Source organism: Parathielavia appendiculata (genome assembly GCF_033297405.1).
Source record: "Parathielavia appendiculata strain CBS 731.68 unplaced genomic scaffold N657scaffold_4, whole genome shotgun sequence".
Taxonomy (NCBI): Eukaryota; Fungi; Ascomycota; class Sordariomycetes; order Sordariales; family Chaetomiaceae; genus Parathielavia; species Parathielavia appendiculata.
The window spans coordinates 1,403,835-1,421,499 of NW_026944223.1; the positions used below are offsets into that span (position 1 = coordinate 1,403,835).

The 17,665-nt window shown below is 53.1% G+C and overlaps 8 protein-coding genes across 8 annotated transcripts; 2 read left to right on the forward strand and 6 right to left on the reverse strand.

Moving 5' to 3' along the window:
* Positions 1–1,483: 1,483 nt before the first annotated feature.
* N657DRAFT_644015 (uncharacterized protein) lies at positions 1,484–2,259 on the reverse strand. The gene is made up of 2 exons (XM_062792670.1): positions 2,080–2,259; positions 1,484–2,032 (listed from the first exon to the last, which is right to left on the reverse strand). Exons 1-2 carry the CDS (start codon positions 2,114–2,116, stop codon positions 1,554–1,556), a joined length of 516 nt encoding a protein of 171 aa, XP_062648952.1. The 5' UTR covers positions 2,117–2,259; the 3' UTR covers positions 1,484–1,553.
* Positions 2,260–3,420: 1,161 nt separating this feature from the next.
* N657DRAFT_663098 (HET-domain-containing protein) lies at positions 3,421–5,202 on the forward strand (the record flags this gene model as incomplete). Its single annotated transcript, XM_062795163.1, has 3 exons — positions 3,421–3,657; positions 3,699–4,446; positions 5,180–5,202. The coding sequence occupies exons 1-3, from the start codon at positions 3,538–3,540 to the stop codon at positions 5,200–5,202; spliced, it is 891 nt and encodes a 296-aa protein (XP_062648953.1). The 5' UTR covers positions 3,421–3,537.
* Positions 5,203–5,826: 624 nt separating this feature from the next.
* Positions 5,827–6,577, reverse strand: N657DRAFT_358099 (uncharacterized protein). Its single transcript, XM_062786958.1, has 3 exons — positions 6,318–6,577; positions 6,049–6,246; positions 5,827–5,985 (listed from the first exon to the last, which is right to left on the reverse strand). Exons 1-3 carry the CDS (start codon positions 6,441–6,443, stop codon positions 5,863–5,865), a joined length of 447 nt encoding a protein of 148 aa, XP_062648954.1. The 5' UTR covers positions 6,444–6,577; the 3' UTR covers positions 5,827–5,862.
* Positions 6,578–7,282: 705 nt separating this feature from the next.
* N657DRAFT_633073 (uncharacterized protein) lies at positions 7,283–9,284 on the reverse strand (the record flags this gene model as incomplete). The annotated part of the gene is made up of 7 exons (XM_062791188.1): positions 7,283–7,443; positions 7,613–7,758; positions 7,819–8,202; positions 8,473–8,708; positions 8,767–8,889; positions 8,931–9,043; positions 9,110–9,284. 7 exons carry the CDS (start codon positions 9,282–9,284, stop codon positions 7,283–7,285), a joined length of 1,338 nt encoding a protein of 445 aa, XP_062648955.1.
* A 1,520-nt stretch (positions 9,285–10,804) lies between these two features.
* N657DRAFT_644022 (uncharacterized protein) lies at positions 10,805–11,735 on the reverse strand. The gene has a single exon (XM_062792671.1). It carries the CDS (start codon positions 11,415–11,417, stop codon positions 11,250–11,252), a length of 168 nt encoding a protein of 55 aa, XP_062648956.1. The 5' UTR covers positions 11,418–11,735; the 3' UTR covers positions 10,805–11,249.
* A 1,177-nt stretch (positions 11,736–12,912) lies between these two features.
* N657DRAFT_644023 (uncharacterized protein) lies at positions 12,913–13,928 on the reverse strand. Its single transcript, XM_062792672.1, has 2 exons — positions 13,135–13,928; positions 12,913–13,058 (listed from the first exon to the last, which is right to left on the reverse strand). Exon 1 carries the CDS (start codon positions 13,438–13,440, stop codon positions 13,177–13,179), a length of 264 nt encoding a protein of 87 aa, XP_062648957.1. The 5' UTR covers positions 13,441–13,928; the 3' UTR covers positions 12,913–13,058; positions 13,135–13,176.
* Positions 13,929–14,319: 391 nt separating this feature from the next.
* Positions 14,320–15,124, forward strand: N657DRAFT_358391 (uncharacterized protein). The gene has a single exon (XM_062786959.1). It carries the CDS (start codon positions 14,493–14,495, stop codon positions 14,961–14,963), a length of 471 nt encoding a protein of 156 aa, XP_062648958.1. The 5' UTR covers positions 14,320–14,492; the 3' UTR covers positions 14,964–15,124.
* Positions 15,125–15,136: 12 nt separating this feature from the next.
* On the reverse strand, positions 15,137–17,595 carry N657DRAFT_644024 (HET-domain-containing protein). The gene has a single exon (XM_062792673.1). The coding sequence runs from the start codon at positions 17,152–17,154 to the stop codon at positions 15,286–15,288; it is 1,869 nt and encodes a 622-aa protein (XP_062648959.1). The 5' UTR covers positions 17,155–17,595; the 3' UTR covers positions 15,137–15,285.
* Positions 17,596–17,665: the final 70 nt, after the last annotated feature.

The following is a 17,665-nucleotide window of genomic DNA, read 5'->3' on the forward strand; positions in this document are numbered from 1 at the left end:
GTTTCAAGGTTCCGAGTGGGTGTGGACTTGAAGGCTCCTGCCACTATCCGTAGACTCTTGTTTTGGGCTTTTCCAAGCGCCTTGGTGATCCCTCTCGGAGCTGTATATAACGTTTTAGATTTCAGACATGTAAGATCCATCATGCATCCCAGCGCTCCATCCAATCTTAGTTCTCAGCGGAGAGAGAAACTAAGAAGCCGTAAATGATATGTAGGCTATGAAGGAGAACTACATCCCTGGATCTCATTAGAGTGCCGCGTGTGATAAGCATCACTTGAGTTAAATTCTCTAAGTCAATTCAATGACTATAATTTGCACTTGCCATCCTGATGCACGCTCCAAGGATTAAGTGGAATTATTATTATTCCTACACCGCTGTGCCCTAGGGCTTAAGTGGAATTACGAGTTGTTACAATGTTCATCCAAATTCGACACGCAACAAGCTACTCGGGTCGCGGTCATTCCCTTTCCTAGGTTAGGTTTGAGTATGGTGCAGAAGAGAATAATGGAATTCTCCAGTGGGATCACGATGGGAAGCTTAGCAGGGTTATCAGTTTCTTAAGCTGCTTTTGCGCCCGACGCTTCTACTGACACATCACTGCCAATCGCGCAGCACAAAGCAGATGGCAACACACCAGAAGGCATATAAATCACTTGTAATCAGGACTACAAAGTAACAAATCCTGCGAGTGTAAGCGGAAATGGGAGCATTAACTCGTCACGATCATGCATTGGATAAGGGACTAATGCCGCTGTACAGGGAAGAGGAGAGAGGCCGGGGTGAGCCGGGGGCAGGATCAGCAGAGACTGATGCTTTTACGGATATCTCCAATGCACTGTTATAATTGAGGTGGAAGAAGCAGAGTAATTAATTCTGAGTGGCAACAAGCCATAGTGCAAATATCTCGAATCGTAGCCAGTATGTGAGTTGATCCGGACGGTGTTGTATAACTATCGCCCAACTCTACTATCATGTTCAAGTCGGCAAAATCTTGCACGCTCCAGCACAGGTAGAACTCTGCCCAGGAACAGAGAACGGTGCCACTAAAACACATCACTGCACTGGTCAACAAAAAAGTTGAAAAGAGGTCAAAGTGCGGCTGGTGATGGGGGTTAGTGCGTGGTTCTTCCTTTTGAAAGAGACGGGACCGAGAGATGCACCTTCCGTTTTTTTTTTGCGACTGGGCCATGCATCTTCCACTCTCAGCGAGTGGGCCATACACCTTCCTTTCTCTTCCGAGTCGACTGAGATAGACGTGCTGAAGAGTTCCACTCGACACCAGACACTATTACCTACCTTACGGTATTATTCTTTGCGGGCCTTTAGAGTCCAAGGCAGATCATAAGTCTTTTAAGGATACCACTGCGTTGCGCCACAACCGGGAGACTCCCTCCACTGCGTAACTCAGTTGGTAGAGGACTTTCCTGCCATTGACTAAAGTAATTGCAAACCTGACTGCCCCTTCAGGCTGTCGTAGTCTGAATTCTATATGCACCACAGCATGATCCTCCCACACACAGTCCATCCTCAACATCTCCCCACCCACTCTGTATTACCCTGATCGCTGCTCCCACCCCATAGGCATCATCATCCCCAGCTGACCCGGCGTCGTCTCGACGAACCCGTTCCGCGCATACAGCGCCCTGCCTGGCGCGTCCGCAAACAGCGTGACATATGCCCCCGTGCCGTCTTGCGGCGCCTTCTCCTTGATGTACGCCAACAAGTGCCTCAGCACGGCCCCGCCAAGCCCTTTTCGCTGATGCGCTGGCAAAACGGCCATGTCGGCGATGTGGAAGTACCATCCCCCATCGCCTATTATGCGGCCCATTGCGACGATTGTTTCCTCCTTCTCGGTACTGCTCGTGGTGGTAGTGGTGTTGTTTGGGGCAGGGGAACATGTGATGTAGCAGCCGTACCAGCTGTTGCGTGCGATGGGCTCGGCTTGGGCTGGTGTTTTGGGGTAAAGGCCCGATGTCGCTCGGAGGTGGAGGTAAGCTGGGACTGGCGGGTACCCGGGGCGAAGCGTGCATCCTCGTGGGAGAGCCGGTCCCTCCAGAGCAAGAGAGGGCGTCGAGGACGAGCTTGTGTTTGACTCCATACTGGTTCCGCGGTCATGCTGTCTCGATTGCCAACGCGAAGTCAGGTATGCGATGCGCTTCTTATTAATGCGGACTTTTGTGTGGTGGAAACCGGGGCTTCGGAGGAGTAACTCGGAATAGGCGGAGCTCCGGCGGACTCAGTTGCCCAAATTAGGCAAGTTGGCGCCGAACGATCGGTGGACCCACCGAGCCGGCCGACAACCGAATGGAACTCATCAAGGGGGACGGGCTGTAACTAGGGCAGGGTTAATCTTGGCGTTTATGTTATTCCTCGCTTCCCTGCGATCGAGCCACGTTGATTGCGAGGTAGCTCTCTCAACCGCCATCGTCCATTGTAAATGATTGCATTTATCTGATCGTCCACGACAACAACAACCATTTGACCGAGCGTCGACGAGATTTTCAAAGATGGCGTCGCGAGAGACGACGCAAGCCCCACCGACGGACAAGATAGGTTACTTGGTAGTCGCCAATCGATTTTCTGCATGATGAGCACCGGTGACCGCGCTTTCATCTTTCATCCCGCGCGGCTTCAACCCCGCTGTTCCGTTGTAATTGACGGACCTGCAAGGTACATACCATATGTGGCAGCAGCGGAGAGGCAAGCCAGCGAGCGATCTTGGTTGCCATCGTGGCGAAGAGGCTGGCAACCTCGATGGCATCGAGAGCGACAACACGGTCAGCGTCATGGCAGGAGTGCTCCGTTGGGACTGGCAAGTGGAGTGGCGGTCGATGCTGCTTCCCTGCCATCGACAGGTCAGCACAAAACACGCCGATGCCAGCATACTGCATTTCCTTACGGCCAACTGCACACTCCGCGCAGCCACAACTGATGTACCTGGACTGACCGATCTGTTAAAAGGGGTACCTTAGTCGAGAGAATGATTTTTACATACATTATTTTGGGCCGCACTAACGGACTGGACAGAGCGGTACCTGCGAGCAAGCTGCCTGTGAAGGGTGCGTTGTTCCTTCCCAGACCTTGAAATTGAAGACGTCCAATGATTTGACAGTCCTTCCTTCCAGCAGTCCCCTCAGGTTGGAAGGCAGCAAGGCCCAATAGGTTAGCGCAGCGCCGTTGCCAGAGCAGTGGCGGTGTCCGAGTCCACCAACCCTTTTCAACCACGGTTGATGTCGAAACATGAAGTTGTGTGTAGCTCGAACCCCTTCTGTGGAATTTCCGTCGGCGTGACAGCCTCTTGGCTGTTCGTAACGTGCATGCAGCCCTCGAACGCCACTGAGGCTTAGCCTCGTCGCTTCATGCTCTGCAGTTCGCCCAGCTAAACCAGCGCCTGGTTCAGTAGCCTAGAAAAAGAGCCTTACATGATAAGTGGCATAATGTGTGGTGGACATTGCTCGCGCTAAACCGCCCGCATTTTTCAGTATGTGTGATTCGAGCCTCCTTCGATTGGGCGTTCATGCCACTCTGGAGGCTAAATGGCGACGCCCAAAACCAAGCAGATCCCAGAAAAAGTTGAGTTCACTTTTGTAGCCCAAGATATACTGCACGTAAAGCAGCATCAGGGAACTCTTCAATGTCTCCAGCTTAACGCGACCGTCAGTACGAGACTTCTGAACACTCGCACCGCCGCTTGGAGGAGTGCATCGTCGATATCCCCCCGTATGCCATCCTGTCGCATACATGGGGTGGCGATGAGATCTCCTTCGCTAAGATTGTGAATCCAGCGAACGACCTTACCGGCAGGCAGGGCTACGACAAGATCGGCTCAGCATGTCTCCAGGCGCAAAGCCAGCATCAGGCTCTGAATCATATATGGATCGACACTTGCTGCATCGACAAATCCAGCAGCGCAGAATTGACAGAAGCCATCAACTCCATGTACACCTGGTACGCGCGTTCCGAAGTCTGCTACGCCTATCTTTCGGATTTGGAGGCTACCGCGCCGTTGGACCAGCTGGGAGCGTGCCGCTGGTTTACCCGGGGATGGACGCTCCAAGAACTCATCGCTCCAGAATGCATTATCTTCTTCGACGCACAATGGAACAGGAGGGGAACAAAGGAGGACCTCGCCGAAAGGCTCTCGCACATCACCGGGATCGACCGAGACATTCTTTTGCACAGGCGGCGATTGTCCTCGGTGTCTGTTGCACAAAAGATGTCTTGGGCTGCGGGGAGGCAGACGACAAGGGTTGAGGACAGTGCGTATTGTCTCTTGGGCATTTTCGGAGTGCACCACCCTTTCATATACGGCGAGGGGAAGCGGGCTTTCCGACGACTGCAAGACACCATCGTCAGCTCTGTGCCCGACCTGAGCATTTTCGCCTGGAAGCTGGAGCCATCTCTTGCTACCACGGCCAGCAAACCTCAACGCCGCGAGTACTCCGGTGTATACGCCCTAAACCCCGCCGCGTTTTCCCCATGTCGGTCGTTCATCAAGAAATGGCCGTTTTCTCGGCATGAGCTATTGCCTATGAACGGCAGCATCATAGTGAGAATGCAAATCTTGCTCGAAATGACCCCGGAGAATGGAGGGTATCGCTATCTCCTGCCGCTCGATTGCCACGCCGAATCCAGGCCGGATGTCACGCTCTGTGTGCGCCTTCGGAAGATTGGTCATTTCGAGTTTGTGAGGGAGAACCCATACGAAATCGTCGAGTTCTCCAGACCGCTGGTCCGCTCCATCATCCCGACCAGCCGCTATCTACTGCCAGAGCTGCCGCTGCCAGAAGAGCTTCAGGAGCCGGGAAAAGCTCGAAAAGCCGCGGATTCTGATTTCATCGGACAGACACGATCTTCTGCCATCCAGATCCAACTGCCAACCGGAATGTGGCTAAACATACTGGACATCTTGCCCTGGCACCGCTTTGACGGGCAGGACCGAGTATTTTATTTGACCGGACACAGCACTGAGCACGATTCCGCCATGGTGCGGCTCAGAGGCGGTGTTCTCTCTAATCTTGGAGAACCAGTCGAAGTCGAATTTGAGTGCGTCTTTTGCGCCACCGGCTGGTCGTCGACAAACCATGAGTCACTTCAGTGTACCGTGCTTGATTATGCCAGGTTTGCGACGGCACTGTCCGAGTTCCGCACCGAGGTCTGCGGGTGGGACTTCCACAGGAAATATTTCTTGGAGCGGTTGATATACCACAGAATGCCCAGGACTTCATCTGTTGTCGTTCAAGGAAGGCAATCCCGGATGCGCATATCTTTCGAGGCATGTTTGGCCGAGGATCCAGATATCTGTCGGGAAAAGTTCTGGAGGATCGAGTTTTCGTGTGCGCCTTGTGAGGAGGACAGTGATGCTCGAGAGTTTGTGAGAAATGGATCCTCGAAACTACACAAGGTAGCTGAGAGATTGTGAGCGGACTGGGACTTCCGGTCTCATGCATTAGGGCTGGTTGCGTACCAATTTCAGGTATGGGTAGGACTACAGTAAAATAAATGCATTGCCAGCCCGCCAGGAGCTGATACTGTTGAGCCGAGTCTGACAGCTCAAAGCTGCTCAAGACCCAGCATGGCCAAAATGTATCCTGCAGTGGTCTACCCAAAGTTGTTGAAAGAATGTTGTTTCACAAATTTTACCCTGTTGACTCTGCAAAGGATTTGATCCCGCGCGTGCCGAAATTACAATACGCGAATTACCGCCGGCCACTTCGAGGCCGGAGGAGGAATCGCCTGCTAAGATACGAGGCCGGAGCCTATTCTTATACGTCTACAACGTGCGGGTAGTATCATCGCGTTCTGGCATGGATTCTGACTTAGAGGCGTTCATCAAATCTTGATGATCGTCAATCGTCGGCTCAGGGAAGCGCATCAAAGGACACGATCAGTGGTCGTGGTTCGCTCAGAAGCAGCAATCCAGGCACTCCAAACAGCACTCGCATGTCTCGCCGCAGAGCCAGCAGCAACAAATGGCAGCAATGCTAGAGGCAGATACTGAGTCAGCTATTGGGACTGGAAAGCGAGGCAGACACTTCCAAGCTTACCAAGAGTACAAGCAGCCGTGGCTCTTCTCCTCCTTGGGCGGCGGTGCCTGCTGATACTGCATCGGCTGGGGCTGGGGTGCGTAACCTTGGGGAGGCGGGTAGCCCTGAGGCGGGTAAGGCTGCGGAGGGCCTTGCGGAGGTGGGTAACCTTGGTAGCTCTGGGGAGGAGGATAACCACTGCAGTTGATAAAAAAACAGCTGTCAGTTGTTCGGCGCCATGATAGGATTCGTGAAGTGGTCGAGTTCCACCCATGACTTTATTGACTTACCCTTGCTGAGGATATTGAGACATGGTTTGTAGTCGACTGCGTTTCGGTGATGTTTGAAGGATCTGCAGCAGGACAAGGGACTAGGGAGAAAACCTGATGGATTGGATCTCCAGCTTCTATCAGCATCCGCTTGCAACGGCTTTTGTAGGCGCGACGAGCGGCCGCCAAGAGTGGAGATAATGATTCATGGATCGCACGGCCCCACCTGCCCAAATTGATCCTTGGGCCCGGCACCGAGATGCCGGTCCGCCCGATAGCCGGCCGCCCTAGATCTGCTGGGACTGTCGATGCAAAATATGAGATGCATCGAAAACGTGCCCGGTTTGTGGGCAACTGAGTAGATCTAAGCCCTGGCTTAGCCAGAGGCCACTCCAAGAAAGCGTTGAGTTCGTGCCAAGTGGGGCCTCCGACCGGCGATCCCGTAGGGGACCGGGCATGGTCCGGAATTTCGGATCCGCCGAAAACGTCCGGGCAATGCATGGGATTGGTCGTGGTGAGTGTGCCTGCGTGCCCTGCCGCTAAGCGGAACATCGTGCTCAAATCCTGACATGCGACAAGGAAGAGAAACTGACAAATGGGAATTGAAATGACTTGCCAGGCTCGGCTCTCGTGGCAACTCGACGAGGTAGAAGTTGTCTGCCATGTCGGATCACATCACTGCATCACTGCATTTGCTGCTGACATGATCCAAAGTGCCAACAGTTATGGTACAGACAGCTCCATTGTTTCACATTGGGGAAGGAACGGGTACCTGGGAGACTGGAGCAAGGGAAAGCTGGCGCCAGCCTGAGGGAGCAAACTCGGAGCTGTTCTTCTGACGTTGGGAGACTGTCAAGAGATTGTTTCTAGAGGAGCAATGTGTCTGTTCGCGCCTTATCAATGATATCGGTTGATCGACGGTACGGTGGGTATTGTACTTTTCACTGTCCCATTTCTTACAAAAATCAAGATACCTTGTCCACGATCTATTCGCTTTCTCTTCGACTGCAACCTCCCGAGGCCGGGCCATAGCTGCTGTCACCGCCTGGTCCTCGGTGATTGTCTCCTTTGCCTTCACCCTGGCTAGGATGTTCATTACCAGGCAGAGGCAAGATGCCAAGACCGTCATCGTCCTGCAGATCGCCACCTACAGATAACCCAGAGACAGAATTATGCGCGAAAGAACCGGTCCCCCCTCCCCGGTATCCTGTCTCTCTGTCCATTCGATTGAACGTGCCTCTTCTGATGAAGGTCTATTGCTTGTGAGCCTCTACCTTGTCATATGGGCGTAGCAGAAGCGAGGAGCCGTGGCTTACTCCAAGAAATGTAGCGGGACGGAAGAGGTCGCCGATAGGCTGGTGTGTGCATCAACACAATCTCTCGCTCCGTCCTACGGGCCATGCCGCCGAGGCTGACGTCGGCAATGATGCGGCTTATTCGCAGCTCAGCAGCTGCAGGAGGCCTTTATACTGCAACATTTCAGTCGAACTGACCAACCAGATAGAGACCCTCCTTTACGTACCAAAATCTTTTCCCATTCTCCAACTGGCTGCGCAAGGATACGAGCTGGGTGTGCCGGGTCTCGAGGCTGCGAATAATTTGCTCGACTTTGAGCAAAAAGTCCGATATTGACTTCTCCATGTGAGCCTGGATGTCGGGTTTCAGGTGGGGGCAGCGAGAGAGGCGTTGGTAGTAGTCATGAGCGTCTCCAAGCGCACCAACGTTCATATGGATAACCAGTGCCGCCTTCTCGAACCGTTCTGACAGTATGCTGAGCTTCCGCAGCTCTTTGTAATCGAGCATGTTCAAGGCGAGGATCTCCTCCGGCACCTTTTTCGAGGAAGTGGATGTTGGTTGTGGGTCTCGGGCGACATCGGGAGTGGTTGAACAAGGCAGCAGGTGTCGCCTAACGGACTGAATATGCTTCGTATCTTGGAATCAACTGTGCAAGCGGCGGGCTTGGCCATCTCGCTGATACTGGAGAATGAGGAAACCATCGTCTCTGTCTTGCGGGAAAGTCGGGTGAGCCGTGGCTCGCTGTCGATGGGAGTTGTCTTTGCCTTGGCAAGGGAATCTAGAATGTGCTCCTCCATGACGCGAACATACCTACGCCGTCTCTGCTCGCACCAGCGAAGAACAAGTAGGTCGCAAGGGACGTGTCGAAAGCTGGACCGACCTTGTACGCCAAGCGAGTGAGAGCCCCTCGTCGACATCGAAGGAATGGTAGACGGCAACCTGGCGGATGGGCCATGGGTCAGTTGCACCCCTGGCGCGTTTTACCGATCGTAGCAGGAAGGAATGGCGAATCTCCTCGCCAGAACGGCCGAGGCGTCCAACAGCTGGCCATCGTTCTTGAAGGCTCAGTTTGTCGTCGGAGCGGAAATGAGCAAGACCGGCCTCAAGCGGCTCGTCCTGCTCCCCAAAGGCGAAGACTGAGTCAGGGAAAGAATACTCGACCTCTGTTACGTACCGTCAGTTTTCTTCTGCCGTCTCTAGTCTGGTTAACGTTCACGTATGATGGTAGGTGAGGAGGGTTTTGAAGATCTCGGGAGAGCAGTTGAACGGAGCTGTCGAATTGTCCAATTCCAGGAAGCTACCAGTGTTCAGTGGCATGTCAGTGGATGGCCGGCACACGGCGGTTTGGGATGTGCTTTTGAACTTACACATGACGACAGTTTGGATCCGCCGCTTTCCGACAATGTGCTCGGTCAATTGCTTGACGTTTCCGACCTTAGTCTCAATGGAATCTGCTCACCAGTTAAGTTAGAACTTGATCCAGGCAAGACACGAGCAGTTGAGGTGGGAAAAGATACGCTGTGCGCCTGCCCAGGCTTCCCACAGCACAATACGCTGCTTGGAGCTGTCGAAGAGGGCGGCTTCATTCCGGAGCGAGTTGCCGCAATAGTCGTCGAGGTCTGCTTGGGAAACGGCTGCTTTCAACAATGTGCATGGATACTCGCTGAAATTCCTGCAAGCGTCGACCAGCATGTCATGTGGGTCGAATTCAAGTGTGCCGGTCCAGGTGACTGGGTGTACGCAAAGGGGTAGTCATCGTTGCCGCTGCCCGGAACCGCGTGAGGGGGTCATGGTCAATCGGTTTTTCTGACTGGAGCCCCACTTGAATGTCACGCTTGTAGTTGTGGGTTGATGGTAGCGAGTCGCGGGGTGTTGTACACTACAATGGTCCGTTTGGGCGCGCTCCAGAATATTCAACCTGTATAGATTGAAAAACGGATGATGGCAAGATTGCTGGGTGTGAGCAGTTTGTTGGTTGGCAGCTGCGAACAGTAGAGGAGCAGGGGAGCATCAATTTCAGCCATGACCTTCATGTTGGGATGGAGAGTGCCCAAAGTCCTTATGGCCAGAACATGTGTCCTCATCGGCCGGTCTGACATTGTTCCCAGATCACGGACCCGACACAATATCTCGCCCGTCTTTGTTATGTTTAGTTACCTAGTGTCTTGTTGCATGGTTCGCCCCTTAATACCCCATGTGCTCAGTGACACGCGGATGGGTGATGAGTCCCGCGTGAGCACCACGGCGCTTCTCTAAGAAACGAGGCTCTTATCACGCCTGATCTCCTCATCCGAGTTGAGACAGGTACTCGTGAGTGATCGAGACTTGCCCCTCGGAGACCGGAGCGGTTGGTAACCTTGGTCAATGGCCGATGACCCACTGGCAAGACCCGAACTTGCTGTCGTCAGTCTCTTACCGTAAACTACGGTAAGCTCTCCTTCAAGGTTAGTTATTTTCGTTGTAAGTTCGGATAGTTCACCTGAGGTTCTTTGCAAGTCAGATCTTTAACAAGTCGTATTGCCGATTGCCAGTGCCCTCAGTTAATTACTCTTCCTCCAATACTGCGTCGCCCTGCCCTAACCAGGTACCTACAGTACATAACTACCGTCTTTACAAACATGATAACTTAGTGACCCGGCCTAGAAAGAACGTAACCCTGATTAAGGGCAAATTTGAGGGGCAGAAGAACAAATTAAGAAAAAGGCGAAATGACTTTTATTTTAGTTAACTACCTTACCATCTTCAACCTCCCCACCATAGAATCATGTTCGAACAAGAAAAACTTGGGACTTACGCAAGAAAATGTTCGTATTGCCATGTATTGTAAAATCTGCCCGGCATGTGCCTTTCCCAGAGATTTATGCGTATTGTACGTTCTCGGTACACTCTCCCAGAGATTTATGCGTATTGTACCTTCTCGGTACACTCTCCCAGTTTCCCTTCACTCAGACCCAATATGGAAGAAGAAGATGCCGGTCGAAGAGATATGGAAAAGAGAAAAGAAAAAGAAAAACAAGAAAAGATAGAGAGAAAAGATAAAAAAGGAAAAAAAAGAAAAAAGAAAAAATGGAGGTTCAATGGGAGAACTGACCAGCGTTGCCGGGCAGATTTGTCCTACCCGTTGAGCGAAGGGTTGAAGAGTTCCCTCAAAGCCCTTCGATCCCTTAGTGAGCCAACCACCTCACTTACCTTGTACGTACCTCCTTCATTTTCACCGCATCACCAATTTTCCGTCCAATGATTTGCTTTAGACAGCGTCTTTTGAGCCGAAGAATGTTATTGACGGTCGATCTACAAAGCATAAAGGGTAAGGTTGAGTGGGCAGAAGAGAATTAAGAAATGATGGCCAACTGACTTAACGTTTGCAACTCTGCCCACCGACCCCAACAACTTAGAGCACATGAGACTGTAGGCTCCTAACATCACTGTGATCTGTCTAATCACACCGTGACCCAAAATCAACAACTTGAAAAGACAGGCTCGGCCCCTCAACGTCCATTACAGCCCCCTATTACATATAAACATGATAACCTGAAAAATGCATGCGGCCCAATGTCGTCCTCACCAGCGAGCTCAAGTATGAGCTACCTGCTTACATGTAGGCATCGTGTAGTTGCACTTGGGATAATTCACTTGAACGGGTGAATCCGCGTATGGTTATGTGGTTTCCATTATCGGTGCCGTCCTTGCGGGTTCAGATTCGGGACTGGACCGTGGGGCAACGGCGGTCGGCCATGTCCGGCAGACCGCCAATGCATCAACAGCTGCTCTTTTGGCACGTATCGCAGAGCTCTCCATCCTTTGCCACCAGTGTCGTGCAGCCATGTTTTGAGAAGTGGGCGCAGGGTTTGTCTGCCATGGAGACGGAGCCAGGTCGAAATGACTCTGGTCGGAGGGTCTTGACGCTGACGGGAGTGAGGTCGTGTATCTGGTGCCTGGACTGTTTGCTGATTTCTCAAGGGGAGGGTTCAAGTTGCGCCTTGGGTAACTGATGGCTTAGATGAGGTGAGGTCGGCTACACCCACGTAATAGCAAGGTGGCTGAAATGATTCAGGGATTCAGTTCAGAAACATAGTTGCGCCTGGTTTAAGACTCGTCATGGCGTTGGATCGGATCATAGACTTAATCAATGTCGGAAATGCGACGACCCTCCGAGGTTGCCGGGCATGCGGTCGTGCATGGACCTTAATACAGTATGTTCTCGGCAAAGTCAATTCTAACCCACCATTCTGAGTAGGATTCTTCCAATCTGCCGACGGAACCGCATCCAGTGCATGATGATGGGGGTCCTGAGTGTGGTAGCCCTTGAAATGGTGGCCCAACCATGACAAAGACAGCAGCGGGCTGCGCCAGAATCCGCCTATTGTGGTAGAGGTCCCAAAGTCTGCGTTCCCAGCGTGCCATTGGATCTGTAATATATCACTGGCATGTTGGCATAATGTTGCGCACATCTCATACCCTGCTCTGGTGGTGATGCCGGGATGGTTTGAAGAGGAATCGACCCTTGGGGCCTCCAGGGATCAATGTCGCGTCTGGCAGCTTCTCGATCATTCCGGTCGCATGTTCTAACTACCCATCTCCATTCTGAGGGATCAGGACCTACAAAATGGAGGCACCATGTATGTGACAGAGAGATGGGGGAGCTAACGAGCATGCGTGGGCAATGTGCCGGTCCAATCACGTTCAGAGGCGCCGAACGAGTTGCCTGCAACAAGCGTGGGATTTTGGCAAGCTTCCAGGTTGTGTCAAATTGGTGTCGGGCATTGCGGTGGGATAGGCCAGAGTCCGCTTCACCCTCTGTAGTTGAGGTGCTAATGCATGATTAGGTAGGTACCTGGTGCCTTCAACCGCGGTTGATGCCTGCTCCTGAACCGAGCCATGCAGTTCTATGGCTTGAGATGCGCACCTACGGCTCGCTTAACGAATTTCAATGACGAATTAGTTAATGTTACCGTATCCAAAGATATCAGGACAGTGGGACGCTTGTCTCCAGGTATCTAAGGTATGGTAGGTTTTTCGCTCCCCATACGGCGCAACTAACCTATATGTCCAACACTCAGGACATTACCTTACTGCGGTTGATACCTGGGTTCCAAGGTTGAACGGTGCGGAACCCCATGGACGCAGGGATGTTCAGCGGCTCGAAGTACGGTACATTCATGGTCGATAACAGGGGAGGGCGGGGAGGCAGCCATTCAATATCACCCGCATCGTGAACCGGCTCCAGTGTCACATTCGATTTAACTATCATCTTCTGTCGGGAACATGAAGGGAATGATGCAACAAAGCAGAACGTTGCTTCACTGTTCGTTCGCTAGTTCGGCCTAAGGTACAGACATAACCCCTTGATCACTCCCATCGCATGTTGTTTCCCAAACCGGACCAACCCGACCCACGTCAGAAAAAGAAGGAATGTTGTCCGAACCGTTCGATGGATCATCCATCCCACTCTTCCGAACCTAAAGCCTAATACAACAAGCCCACAGTCAGCCTCGGATCATCTCACAGCACTCCACACATAGTACGGTAGGTAGTTACCCACACACTTTCGCCACCAGGCTTGGACAAGAACACCCACTCGTGTTTAAGTGGACTTGTTGCAGCAACACCTCTTCCTCTTCCAACCGCAGCCTTGCATGAAGTCAAAGCCGCCGTATCCGTCACAGTGGTATTCGCACTGGCCCGAGTTGAACCAGCCGCACTCGCCCGGGTGCCTGCAAGTAGCGCGCTGGACAATCTCCTCGAGCGGATTCCGTTCGGCGATGGTGGTGGCGTCTCCGGTCGGCGGGGTTGGAGAGGCCATGACGGCGGCGATGGAGGTGAAAAGGAGGAAGACTGCGGACTTCATCTTGGAAGAAAAGTTTGATGCTTCACGGGTGTGTATCTTGAGACGTCGAGAATTGCGAGGGGAGGACCGGATGAGCTGGCTTGAGGTGTTGATGCGTGGTCTGGAGTTGCGGGTTTGACGGGGAAGAAGGGACGCTTTATAGACTCGCAGTGACGAAGGCTCTGGGCCAAAATCGACCTGCGTTTACCGAGATCTTGTGCGGGCCGCTTCTTTCTCCGTTGCAGAGTCCTGTCGGTTCGACTTCATGTTGGGAACTTCTAAAGATGGAAACCCTCACTGGGACCATCTCCTTCGCCTTATTCCTTGCCGTTTCTTGCGCGCCTTCCCCTCTCGTTAACTCTCCGAGTCTTACGATCTTACGGTGGTCAACAGGTCAAAAATTGGTACATCCAATGTGATTGATGGATGTCTTGACAAACTCCTAATGTCGGATTACATTGCCTGATATTCGGCCACGAGCATTGGACGAGCTCAGTGGTTGATCCGTGCCTCGGATATGCTGGTACCTGCAGCGGAGGATATTGGGGCCGATTGGGGAAGATGGCTTATGTTCAAGGATCTATATATATACCTTTCTTCTCCTTCCGGCCTGCCGTGCTGATGCCGATCTCCGTTGTATTGTGGAGAAGCTGAACAGTCAATTGGATGTGTTTCCAATGTGACCTTAATTACCAGCCATTCAACCCAGTTAATAAGGCTCAGCTGAGCCGGCTGAAATCCTAGCTTATAGATTGCAAAGTATATTTGGCTTAGGGTAAGACGGCGCAACTGGGAACTTATTTAGGTATCACCTCCATACCACGAGCAAAAGATGAAAATACCATCGCATGGCCCGGCGCAGTGCAATTGGGGAGGTATCTGGAGACCCAGATGATCACGCGCAAGTATCTTAGGGACGGAGGTGCGGTACTTTGAAGAGCTCGGAAAGTGATATATATCCTGCTCCGGTCGTTTCTCAACCAACCCCCCCCCTTCCATATCGGGGTAACGTTAAAGTCAAGTTTGTCCTCCTGCTTAAGTTATCGAAGCCTCAAGTGCCCAACCAATTCACAATGAAGCCGTCCGTTTCCCTGCTCGCCCTCCTCGTCGCCTTTGCCGCCGGTGCCTATGGCCAGGAACATCTCAATGACGGAGCTCCTGCCTTGATTGAGCGAGACGAAGCGTTCAACGCCACCGCCGATGGAGTGGAATTCGACTTGGACGACGTCGAAGACCATCTCGAGCTGTCCACCTTGGAGAAGCGCAAAGCCTGCAGCAGGCACCGTAAGCAGGGCGATGTCTGCAAAGGCAGGGTGCTTGCCAAGATGAACTCCCGCCACAACTGGTACGTACATCATTGGACCTCCATGTGCTTGTGCTGTGACAACTCGCTGAGATGCTCCCGTCCGTGTAGCTACCAGAAGAAGAGCGGCCACTGTTGCGCCCGGGAAAAGAATGGAGACTACGGTGTCCAAGTCACAAGCAGTACGAAGACAGGCGAAGATTGTGGTTACTGCTTCTCCGGGAACTGTAGGGCAGAGTAAGCGGAAAGCTCGGCCCCAATCAGTTCGAGTGGCTCAGCTTGCTTGATATATTTCGGCTGTGGGTGTTGGGAATCCGGAGATAGGCTGTCATCAGGATCTCGTACCGAATGTGATGACTCGAACTCTTGGCTTTGAAAAACACATGGCCCTTGCCTCTTCGCACCACACTGTACGCTTTGTCTAAGATGGTAGCTCGTTAATGATGTTAGCATTCGATATTTGTGTGTACCTCTGACGGCACATTCCCTAAGTAAGGTAATGAGTCCCTGTCGGATTGGCAGTTAACAAGACAGACCAAAGTATGTACCTTAGTTGCTTGTACCTATTGAAGCACGATCCTTCGAGTATTGTGCTTGTTGGATGCCCAGAATGCCTCCCACTGCTGGACACTCCCTTCGTCCTCCCTCTCTGCGTCGACAACAGGATGAAATCCCATGTCGGCACCAACCAGTCGCCAGCAACCTTGCTCGGGCCGTATCAAAAACCTGTACATGCTACCTTTGATGTAGCAAATTGCGTCGTCGGGTGCGGGCCTCGCTTTGGGTTTGTATCCGAATAGTCTCCCATAAACGCCATTGGAGTCTTGGAATATGGAGGCGCCAAGCGTGAGCTTGATCGCGGCGCAGTACTCGCTTAGAGCGCTGAAGAAGTCAAAGTCGGCCTCGATGTCGAGGTTCACCAGCTTGCTGTAAAGTTGCCGTCCGCTATAGCCGTGGAACAGGGGCCTGTCAATGTCCAACCCGTTCCGCAGGCTCTGGAGCGCCGAGATCCAACCGTCCAGTTGCGCCGTGGTCAGGTTTGCATCCAGCGCGCGGGACCCGAACCATTTCGTCTCCACGGACATGAGTACAGCATGGACTCTTGCCACTGAGCTTGCCAAGCGACTAATCTGTTCGCGAGATTGCGGCAGCATCACCGCGGAATCATCCGACTCCCATTCGAGGTGGACGTGGCCGGCGAACTCGGCGGGAACTTCCACGGGGTAGAGGACCTTGTCCACGCGGCTCAGGATCATGCAGTCAACCTCCAGCTTTGTGCTTCCCTCTAAGAAACGGACGTGCGAGACTTGGCCGACATGGAAACTCTCGCAGGGTCTTCCGTCTTTCCAGTCAGGGACCCAGGAGGGAAGACCGGCTCGCGAGCCAGAGGCGCAGGTCAGGATATCCAAGTACCTTGTCTCCTCAATCATGTACACGGCATAGTCCAAGAAGACCCGCTCTGCAGACAGGCCGTAGTTTGGCGCCAGCCGAGAAGGGAGGGACTTGGAAGACAACAAACCCAAGAGGGCGTATATCCTGTCCCGCTCGTCCGTCGCGTCAAAGGCAAATGCGCTCCGCGACACATATGTGACCAGCTGTTCGGCCTGGGTGAGGGCGACGCGGCCCGTCAGCAACTCATTCCTCAGCCGGCGCATGTCATGGATCCAAACGACGTCGTTGGGCTGCCTCGAACGATAGTGCTCGGGCGGATGGCGTGAGCCATACAACTGAACCATCAAGGCGATAGATAAACAGAATCTTGTGAAGAGAACTCTCGAGTGGCCCAGGACGAAACCCGGCTCATCGGGCGCCGCGATGTAGTTCTCAGGCGTCTTGCACATTGCAATCTCCTGGATGACCCACACCCTAGTGAACCAAGGACGCTGCACAATGTCCATCAGAACACGGACATCGGCTTCGCGGCCATTGATGGTATCTTGGACAGCTGTATCAGTGCTAGCGTGACCACCGCGGATCCGGCCAAACACGCTCTCCACAAGGGCAAAGGCCGAGTCCACGCTCTCTTTCGTATGAGGAGGGTAGTCGCCAAGCCACACGATTGTGTTGGTGGCTTGTTCGTAGATGTCCCTCATCCTAGGCACCTGGGCGCTCCGTTCCTGGACGTCAAGCTGATTGATGCAGAGGGCATCTACCCACAGCCGAATGTAGCCCCTTGGGTCTCGCAGATATCGCAGCGACGTCTCCAGATTGGTGGTGATCGGGTACTCGGCGCCATCGAGCAGGATGAGCGATGTTTGTGTCGCATCGCCCCAAGTGTACGAAAGGGCTTGGTATTCCGGCGCGGAGGCCAGGGACTCGTGCGTCAGAGAGCATTGAATAGGGTCGTTGAAGCCGCCGGGCAGCAGCAATAGCAGGCGAATCTCATCGCCACAAAGAGGGCGATGACGAGAGCTTCCGCTGAAGAGTTCCATGGCTCTGTTCAAGCTTTCTACAGGGTCGGAGTTTCTTGACGGTCACCTGCGATGATTCAGATGAAGAGCGGAGAACCTTGGAGTGCTCACCCCCGCTCGCGAGAGCGAACATAAGGTAGGCCGGTGAGCCTTCACCCGGCTCACCCCAATTGGCCGGTGGGCGCGAGGATCAAGTGTAAGACATTCCCTTCAGGAGTCTTGGCGACCGTGTAGTGGGATCGGCCGGCCTTTCGAAGCCCCGACGAGTACCAGTCGCTGTCGAGACGTTGCCAGTCCAGGGGATGTAATTTCTTGAGTGTACATACCTCGATGCGATTGTGGCTTCGGCACAGGAACAGACCGGCTTCTAGTTTGCTTGGTAAGAATCGGCGACTTAGACGTTCCGTCCTCGGAAAACCGAGCTCGGCGACATTCTTCGAGAATCATTGCCAGCCGCCGTGCACTGCTGAATCAGTCTCAGAAACTCGCGATTTCGGCATCCTCGGCAGATAGCCCACGCTGTTTGATATCT